The 10,975-nt window shown below is 43.3% G+C and overlaps 1 protein-coding gene across 1 annotated transcript in view; it reads right to left on the bottom strand.

Annotated features, from left to right (window-relative positions):
* Positions 1–5,146: 5,146 nt before the first annotated feature.
* LOC120716570 (phospholipase A2 inhibitor and Ly6/PLAUR domain-containing protein-like) overlaps positions 5,147–10,975 on the bottom strand; it is a 14,872-nt gene continuing 9,043 nt past the window's right edge. Inside the window, exon 6 of the mRNA XM_040004109.1 lies at positions 5,147–5,268. Coding sequence (XP_039860043.1) covers positions 5,147–5,268 — 122 coding nt within the window. The remainder of the gene's footprint in view (positions 5,269–10,975) is intronic.

Below are 10,975 nucleotides of genomic sequence, written 5' to 3'. Positions count from 1 at the left end.
TTTTTAATTTTATGCAGACAGTTCCTCCACAGTCATGACTGTTAGTTCTTGCATCAAGGAACACTGATGATTTTCTTTCAACTTACACAAAATCAAACAGATTTCACACACAACTGTTTATACTGTGTAGTGAGTGAAATCAAGTTTTTCAATTGAAATGGTCAACAACTGGCATTCAAGTAGGAATGAAAACTGTTGGTAGTATAAGCTGAAAATAGACACTACAATGACACTGTTTTTTTCAGATATATTAATTTTGAGATTAAAACACAACATTTGTTAGCAAATTAATAGTTCTTTTTGGACTCTTTCTTTTGTTTTATCTGACCTCTGTAGGATCTCTGAGTTTTGTCCCCTTTTGTCCCAGATTTCTCTGTCTTCAGAGGACTTGTTAGCCATCTTTATAAACACATATTATTTAGCAACCGCGACTCTTTTTTGGCAAATGAGGCACCCAGGTACAGCATTTCTAAAGGTTTGCACTATGAGTACATACGTATCAGTCCATTCTTCATTAAAGCTATGGTTTCTGCATTAACTTTCTACTAACCTGTTAAACACTTCTGCCGGTTTCCACAGAATCGCCAGAGTTCACTCAGAAAGCACAGATTCCAAAACTGCAATTTCTGCAGGCTCAAGCAAATTACCAAACAGCAGCAAAAACCACAATTATTCTTCAAGTTTGAAAAACATTAGGATGAATTTTGTTTGCACAACACTTAAGGCTCTGAGAAATGACACTTTTTCATGCATGTAATATATTCAGGCCAACTCCACAAACTAAAGCACTGTGTGCATTATAGCCTCAAAAATAGGAAGCCTAAAATATGGCAGGCGTCTCTAGTGGCTTACAGGTAATGTGAGTTACTTGATGTTATGTTTATGTTACTTTAGTTACTTTATGAGAGCATCTGGTCCTCACAGTGTGTGCTGATAAAATTCTGGTCCTTGGACAAATGTAGTTTGATAACCCCGATCTATTAGACACCATTGTATCATTAGTAGTATATGTAGTGGACAACACTTAATGTAAAGCATTAGGCTTGATCTTCTCAGTTGTAGAAAAGTTATCCAGGGTTGTTTCATAACATTTGGTCCTGATTTTATTTGGAAGTGTCAGCTGTTAAAATAAATTGAATTGTCAATAACAAACGTCAATGGGTTTCAACGTCAAAATTAAAGATGATGGCTTAATGACACAAGACGCAAGGTCATTCACATTGTTAAAAACTTAATAATGTAAAAAAGAATTCCTGTGTTTTTTTGTGATGCACGTACTTGTTGTGGAATTGAAGAGGAAAGGTGTGGTAAGGTGCTGTGACATAATGATTTGACAAAAGAAGAGTTAATTGTAGAATGGTCATGCTGTAAAAATGTGAACACATGCAATTGTGAGGTCACCTGTTCGATATATAAAGTGCAGTGCTGCTCCTCAGCTTTAGTATCACAGTCCAGGCAAACTAATCTGCAGAACTGACCTGTTCATCACAATGAAGCTGCTGTTTTCTCTGTTTCTTCTCTGGGCACTCTCCACCACAGGTAACTACACTCATTCACCTGCAGGTAGAAGAGAGTCTAATAAAAAGCTTTAAAATCTTTATTTAAATCTTACATTGGAATTTTTTTCCCCAAAGTTAGTGAGTAGAATTGACTCAACTGTAACCTGCCGTAACCCAATATGAACTTTCAGAACAGCTCATATTGCTATATATTTAAATTGTGATGATCATTTTTGTGTTTCTCTCCTGATTGCAGCTGGAGCCCTCGGTGCCAAACCTGCACAAATTCAGCATGTTCAAGCACAAGCACACTTCAGGCTCCTCATCGGAACCAATGTGTTTTACAGCTACCATTCAGGTAATGTTTCTTCATATCATATTCATATTTTCACCAAATTACATCCCTAAGCTGTGAGTGTTTGTCCATCAACATTAACAAACGGCACTTTGAATTTGTAGCTACTTCATCTGGAACTCCGACAACACAATCTACAAGGCATGTGCAACTTCCTCTGGTGTCCAGCTGTAACTTCTCAGACATTTTCAGTCGACCTGGGATTTCAAAGTGCTCTGGTCTCGCTCAAGCTGCAACACAGATGACTGCAACTCAGCAACCTAACCAAGTAAGTTAAATACTACTGGCTCATTGAAGACAAAAATAATAATATAACGAAAGAAATAAAAACAAAATCTGATGTTGTAAGGTCTCTGTCTGAAATGAAATGTCCTCCTTTTCGTTTCAGATCCTGCTTCCAGTCAAATAAGGGTGGAGTATGCCAACTTTTGTGACCCTTCCACTGGTCAGGCTCCTCCATATGACAGTGTCAGGGAGTGGAGAACCATGCTTCCATCATAAGTAAGTCTTTATGTGTATCAGTTTTGTCATCATTTTCATCATAGAGATTTCAAATTTTTTGTGATACATCGACATATAAAAGAGCGGAAACTTTTACCCTAATTTATACTAAATGTTACCTGGGTGTGAAAGTTACGGAAAGATTTTAAAATTTCAAGCCTGGAAGTCAGACAAACACATACACGTTTTAAAAAGCTGTTAAGTTGTTTTTGCATGAAAATATAAAGCTTCCGGGAAAGATAGCCAATTAAAACATATCTGAAATTTTCTTTTCATCGCAGTCAAAAGGCACCAGCACGTATCCAGGTTACGGCGGCGCACTGCAAACCTGTGTGGCGGCTTCAAGCCTGGGTCTCTACCTTCAGCAGAGCGTGGGTACGTACAGGTGTTGCCTGTTCTGCAGCACCAACACAATGCTGCCCAACTACACCTCCCCCCAATACAACACAACCACTGCCCCAACTACAACACCACCCCAACTACAACTCACCACACCCAAGCTACAGACAACCACTACCCCATACAACTAAACACTGCCACAACTAAAACCACCCCCACTACAACCACAACTACTGCCACAACTACAACCACCACCCCAACTACAACTAAAACCACCACCCCAAAAACTACACAACCACTGCAACAACTACAACCACCCACCCCAACACACTACAACCACGACCCAGCTACAACTACAACACACTACCCCAAAACTAACAACCACAACACTGCCACAACTACAACCACCACACCACCCATCTACAACTCAACCACCACCCCACTACAACACAACCACCACCCCAACACAAACACACCACTACCCCAAACTAACAACTACAACCACCACCCCAGCTACAACTACAACCACAACCCCAACTACAACTACAACCACCGCCACAACTACAAACCACCCCAACCACAACCACAACTACCCCAACTACAACCACCACCCAATCTACAACTACAACCACCACCCAAATACAACTACACCAATGCCATCAACTACAACCACCACCCCAACTAACACAACTACAACCACGACCCCACTACAATACAACCACTACCCCAACTCAACCAACAACTCTGCCACAACTACAACCCCCACCCCACCTACAACTACAACCACCACCACTACAACTACAACCAACACCCCAACTACAACGACAACCACTGCCACAACTACAACAAAACCCCAACTACAACCACCATCCCAACTACAACTACAACCACTAACCCCCAACTACAATACACCACGCCACAACTACAACTACAACCAACTGCACAACTACAAACCACCACCCCAACTACAACTACAACCACCACCCCATTACAACACAACAACTACCCACAACTACAACTCAACACCACCAACCAACTACAACTCAACCACCAACCCAGCACAACACAACCACCACCCAACTACAACTACAACCAACACCCACTACAACCACTGCACACAACACACACCCATCACAACCAACACCACCCCAACTACAACTACAACCACTGCACAACTACAACCACAACCCCAACTACAACTACAACCACTACCCAACTAAACAAAACCCACCAACCCAACCACCACCCCAACTACAACCACTGCCACAACACAACCACCACCCCAACTACAACTACAACCACTGCCACAACCACAACCACAACCACCACCCCAACTACAACTACAACCCCAGCCACAACTACAACCACCACCCCAACTACAACTACAACCACTACCCCAACTAAACACAACCCCGCCTCAACTACAGCTCTGCAGCTACAACTGCTACATCAACTGCAAACACTGCCTCTACAACCAAAAGTGACGCTTGTCTATCAGACTGGGAATGATCCATCTGCTGCTGGACTCCTCTCTTTACACTTTCATTAAAGTCCCGAATAACACAAAACAAACAAAAGAACATATGATGCTTTAACAAGACTCAAAAACCTTTGGATATTGACCTTGTGTTTACAAACCACTGTTAAAGTAAAGCTCAATGAAAAGAGGTGATAGAGTCTTGTTTGAGAAACTTGGAATAAGTATGTTGTCAGGAGGACAATATGTCCATTATGTCCAAAATAATAATAATAAATAATAATGCTAAATGTGTGATAATACTGAATCCTTTAGCAATAACAAAGCATGCTTTGGAAATAGAAGAAAGAAGGAGAATTCTATTTCTTATTTATTATTTATTTTTCTTGTGGCTTTTTATTTTCTGCATTTCTCTCTCTCTAATCGATGTATATTACGTTGATCAATGGTAATGATCTGCAAGGTGGCAGTGCCCACCTAAAAAATATCTCTTGCCATCTTTAGGTGGAACACACGTTTTCATATGACAGTGTGTTTATTAAAATACAAGCATTAACACTTTGAGCCTAGCTCACGTTAACATTGACAGAGTGAGCAATACAGTAAGTTTGCACCTCCTCTGGTCAGACCTGCAGGTTTAAGCTTGTGGTGTTCTCCCTTGTCTTATGGCAGACAAACTATTTTTTTGCACTGGCACAAATAATTGGTGTGGCATCTTACTGTACGTGACACCTGATTGTTGTCTAATTTTGTTTTAGTAGTTTAAATAGAGTACAAAAAAAACTCCAGTGCATTGCCTGCATTTTTCGGTAAATAGTTGTATAGAACTTTTGTTTCAAATTTGGATGTGGTCTTTGATTTAGGAAATTCTGTAGATCTGCCCCTGCGGATGAATAAGATACAATAAAGCCCTTGTCCTATACCTCGTGTTTCAGTGTTAAACTGGGAACATTTCTGACATATGCTGGTAATAGATTAATTGGTGGTGGTTGAGGCTGCTGCTTTACGCTCCTTTGTGTAGTTTTCCACACCGCTGGCGAGGTCATCTTCTTTGCCTGGCGTTCCATGCCACACAGTGATGCAGCACCAGGAACTCTCTACCACACATCGGTAGAAGATTTTAGGACTGAGTTTCCAAGTCCAGTGTTCCTTCACTTCCTGAGAAAGTAGAGTGTGCCTGTGCACCTTGTTACCGGAAGAGGGATGGTGGTGGAGCCACAAGAACAGGTTTGTTGTTGTTCCAGATCATGTCCTCACAAGGGATGTTCAACAAGATATTAAAACTGACACCTTTCCAGCTGCTACTCAATTGTAGGGGGTAGGAAGGGAGTTTCTGCCCTTATGAACGCTGTAGCTGGTATCCTGCACCATCTTTTTCAGCCTTTTTACCTCCGCCTGTATCAGATTCATCATTCCGCCCCATCCACACAACTAACTTAACTTAATGTAAAGTTAACAGTACAATTAAAAAACCCGAACAACCATGCATCGTTGAACAGTCCGATTATTCCTCAAATGCCAGTATTGGAGCTGTATGCCGAGAGTGACTGAGAGCGAGACATCGATTCACTGATCTACACTACTAGGATAAAATATCTATCTATCTATCATCTACTTCTATCTATCTATCTATCATCTAGTCATGTGAGAAAATTAGGACACATAGTAAAGCTTGTATATTTTAAAATATTTTGGACACGTGGATATTTAGAATCAATTTTAATGATACTAATTGATCTAAATAATTAAATGAATAATTATAATTAATTATTTGTTTAAATAATTAATTAATTAATAATTAATTTTCTGGTGTGAAATTAATTAGAATCTCAAAAAAATAAAATCCCCTCTGACCCCGTGGGTAGTGCGTCATTCAAGCGCTTGGGTCCACTACCAGAGGCCTGGGAAGCTTGAGAGTCCGGACAGTGACTCGGATGTTGTTCCTGGGATCTGCTAGGGCCACTCGCCTAGCTTGGGAGTCACTTTTACCTCTTAAGCTACAGCCATCACAGGGCCTAGCATCCACCCCAGGAGGCCCCTTGGAAAGCTGCAACAGCCAAATATCTGCAGAAAGTAAGGCAAAGCCGAGGAGTCAGCTGAATGGGAAGAACAACAAGTGGGCAATCAATACCTACGCCCTGCTGGTGATCAATACCTTGCTGGAATTATCAGCTGGCCAAAGGAGGAGATACCGCTCTGTGGTAGAGTATCACTTCCGTTCCTGCCCAAACACAGTGGTGCTTCTGAGTAGCTTATTTGCTAGCAATTAATTAACAACTTTTAAATACATTCTTTTCATAGTATAATCTCACGTGCTCATCGGAAGCACACTTTCTGTGTACTCACACCTAATTTATAGCCAAAGTATCACTCATTTCCTCTGTACTCTTTCGTTAGCTTAGCCTAGCTCGTAGCCGACTCGTTAGCACCATGGCTACTTCACCTGTCCCCCTGCACTTCTTGCCCATTGTGTCAGATTTTTAGTTACTCCTCGGCCTCCTTTAGCAATAATGATATCTGTAACAAATGTAGAATATTTGCGCTCTGGAGGCCAGGATTACTGAATTGGAGACTCGGCTTCGCACCCTTCATTCACCCATAGCTAGCCAGGCCCCTGTAGCTGGTGCAGCCGAGAGAGCGTAGGCCACGCAGCTGTCCCCCGGCAGACCCCAAGCAGCTGGGGAAAGAGGGCGGCTGGGTGACGGTGAGGAGGAAGCATAGTCCTAAACAGAAGCCCCAGGTACACCACCAACCCGTTCATGTATCTAAGTTTTTCCCACTCCGACACACCCGCCGGGTTCAAACTCTGGTAATTGGTGATTCTGTTCTCAGACATGTGAAGCTAGAGCCACCGGCAACCATAGTCAATTGTCTCCAGGGCCAGAGCAGGCGACATTAAAGGAATTTAAAACTGCTGGCTAGGGTAAACGTAAATTCAGTAAATCATAATTCACGTCGGCAGTAATGACACCCGGTTAGGCCAATCGGAGGTCACCTAAAATCAATATTGAATCGGTGTCAACTTTGCCAAAACAATGTCGGACTCTGTAGTTTTCTCTGGTCCCCCCCCCATCAGACAAGGAGTGACATGTTTAGCCGCATGTTCTCCTTAAATTGCTGGCTGTCTGAGTGGTGTCCCAGAAACGATGTGGGCTTCATAGAACCTTCTGAGGAAACCTGGTCTTGTTAGGAGAGACGGCATCCATCCCACTTTGGATGGAGCAGCTCTCATTTCGAAATATGGACAAATTTATTAAACCCCCCAAAAATGATATCCAGAGTTGGGACCAGGAAGCAGAGTTGCAGCCTTACACGCCTCTCTGCAGCTTCTCTCCTCCTGCTACCCCCCCCCAAAAAACCCATCTCCATAGAGACGTGTCAGCTTTCAAAAAGACAAAAACAAACTAAAAACCAGCAACAAACAACTTAAACATAAACAATTACAAAGAAAGAAAAATACAGTATCCACTCTGAACCAAAGAGTAAAACAGTGAAATGTGGATTATTAAATATTAGGCCCTCCCCAAGTCTCTGTTAGTACATGACTTAATAATTGATCAACAAATTGATTTACTCTGCCTTCAAGAAATCTGGTTACAGCAGGATACTTATGTCAGTTTAAATGAATCAACACCCCGAGTCATTCAACTACAGAAATCTACAGCACAGGCCGAGGGGGGCGGTGTGGCAGCAATTTTCACACCTATTAATTAATGAAAGACCAAGACAGACTTTTAATTCATGTGAAAGCCGGATGCTAACATTGTCCACCCCAGCTGTGAAACTCAGAACCAGTCCTTACTGTTATCATCTATCGTCCACCTGGGCCTACACAGAGTTTCTGTCTGATTTCTCAGATTTATCTAATTTAGTTCTGAGCTAAGATAAAAAAATTATTGTGGGTTGTTAGATTTGTATTGTTGATTGTCATTTAGCTGAGAAACATTCAACCACATAGGCTTAGAAGTGTATAATCATTTGTAGATTGAAAGAATGTCTCATCCTAGGAGGTCTGTAACAGCTCTGAGTAGCATGAAGGGGGAGGGCGTTCACTCCTCGACAGAGTGTTCTGGCATGATCACACACCTCCTAGGAGAGGTCGTATCTTCTTGGCTGATATATGGTATAGCAAACACACGTATATCTGTTTAAGTGTAAGAGCCTTTTGTTAAGATGGACCGCTAGACTCCTGGCACCAGGTTTGGGAGTCTTCACAGGGTTACATCTGGACCTCACACACATACACACACGCACACACAGTATTTTTGTTCACATGTATACCTATGGTAAGATTTTATGTTAATGACCCTATGCCATATCATGTACCACAATAAAAGGAGTGCTATGGGGAGCCTGGCTGAGAGTCTGACGGGGGCTAGGTGGTGGGACGACACTTGGCCCCAGCCAGGTTTCCCTCATGCATGAGTAAACCAGCCTGCTGTGTCTTCGTTGCAGTGTAACTATTGTCTTCAACGTTCCAGCGGATAGGTACAAGCTACAAACCTATCATTAATTGGTCCTTCGAGAGCCGGATCCCTGGAGTCGACATTCACCGAGGGGAGAAGGGGCACGCGGAAAGACTGACGTCAGCCAGGAAGTTCCTGTGATTCGCCGGTCTGTCTTTTCTCCCGATGAATGGCGATCCGGCGGGATTCGAGGCTATACTACACGCTAAGCAACACCAAGTAAGTTTAAGTCTTTGCCGCTGGTGCAGCAAAGCACGCATCCACTGTGTGAGGTTGCGTTGAAAGTCGTGATATTTCAACGTTTTTTGGTTTGGGGGAGGGGGAGAGGAGGGGGGGGGGGAGGAGAGAGTGAGGGGAGGAGGTGTGGCGATAAAGGCGACGAGTGACGTGAGGGGGACCGGATACTAGACAGGCAAAGGGGTCAGAACAACAAAGACAACGGGAGAGGGAGTGAGGAAAGAGAAGATCCGGACGGGCACGGGCTTTAGTTCGCACACAGTGAATAAAGACTTTTCAAGCGCAAGCCTCAAACAGGGAGGTGGACGATTTGCGTGGGAGGGTTGCTGCACACAGCGGCAAGACTTAAACTTACGTGGTGATTGCTTACGGTAGTATAGCACCATCGAAATCAGCCGTCGCACAGTCATCGAGGGAAAGACAGACGGCGAATCCCAGAACTTCCTGGCTGACGTCAAGTCTTTCCGCGTGCCCCTTCTCTCCCTCGTGATGTCGACTCAGGGAGACGCTCTCGAAGGACCAATTAATGATAGGTTGTTGTAGCTTGTAACTATCCGCTGGAAAACGTTTGAAGACAATAGAGTTACACTGCAAAGCAGACGCAACAGGCTGGTTTTATCATGCATGAGGAAACCTGGCTGGGGGCCAAGTGGCGTCCCACCACCTAGACCACGTCAGAACTCTCAGACAGGCTCCCCATAGCACGCCTTTTAATTGTGTGACATGAAGATGCAGAGGGTCATTACATATAACAGCTTACATAGGTATACGGTGAACAAAAATAGCTGTGTATGTGCGTGTGTGATATGTGTGTGAGTCCAGATTAACCCTGTGAAGACCCCCAAAGCTGGTGCCAGGAGTCTAGGCGGTCCATCTGAACAAAAGGCTCTTACCTTAACAGATATACGGTGGATTTAGCTATAGCCATATAGCAGCAGAGAAGATACGACCCTCTCTAGGAAGGTGTGTGAGCTATGCCCAGAACCGCTGTAGAGGGAGTGACGGCCTCCCCGTCAGGCACTCAGAGCTGTTTACAGACCTCCTAGGATGAGACATGTCTTCAATCTCAAATGAATTATACCGTGCTAAGCATATTTGGTTGAAATGTTTCTAAGCATAAATTGGGGACAATCAACAATACAAATCTAACAACCCACAATATTATTTTATCTGAGCTCAGAACTAAATTAGAATAAAGTCGAGAAAATCAGACAGAAAACTCGGTGGAAGGCCCAGGTGACGATAGATGATAAAAAGTGACTGGTTTCTGAGTTTTCAGCAGCGGGGGGTGGACAAATGTTGAAGGCATCAGGCTTTCAAATGAATTAAAAGGCGGCTTGGTCCTTTCATTACTTAATAGGTGTGAAAATTGCTGACACACCCGCCCCCCTCGGCCTGTGCTTCGAGATGTCTGGTAGTTAGAGGACTCGGTGTGTTGATTCATTTAAACTAGCATAATCATCCTGACTGCAACCAGGTTTCCTGTAAGGCAAGAGGAATCATGTGTTGATCAATTATTAGTCATGTACTAACAAGACTATGGAGGAGAGAGACCTAATAGTTAATAATCCGACATTTCACTGTTGGAGCTCTTTGGTTCAGATGTGGATACTTTTGTTCTTTCTTTTAAGTGTTTATTTTGGGAAGATGATTCGTTGCTGGTTTTAGTTTGTTTTTTTGTCTTTTTGAAAAGCTGACACAGTCTCTATGGAGATGGGTTTGTTGGGGGGGGGTAGCAGGAGGAAGAGAAGCTGCAGAAGGCGTGGTAAGGCTGGCAACTCTGCCTCCCTGGTCACCAACTCTGGATAGTCATAGTTGGGGGGGTTTAATAATTTGTCCCCATATTTCTAGAAAGTAGAGCTGCTCCATCCAAGTGGGATGATGCCGTCTCTCCTAACAAGACCAGGTCCTCCAGAAGGTTCTATGAAGCGCCACATCCGGTTCTGGGAACACCACTCAGACAGCCCAGCAATTTAAGGAGAACAGCGGCTAAAACATGTCACTCCTTGTCTGATTGGGGAGGGGACCATATGAAAACTACAGAGTCCGACATTGTTGTGGCAAAGTTGCACGACCGATTCAAAGTGATTTAGTGACCTCG

This window comes from Simochromis diagramma, unplaced genomic scaffold, assembly GCF_900408965.1.
Source record: "Simochromis diagramma unplaced genomic scaffold, fSimDia1.1 OVJJ01000477.1, whole genome shotgun sequence".
Taxonomy (NCBI): Eukaryota; Metazoa; Chordata; class Actinopteri; order Cichliformes; family Cichlidae; genus Simochromis; species Simochromis diagramma.
Note: the sequence above shows the minus strand (reverse complement) of the source record. Positions and strands in the feature narration are given on the sequence as shown.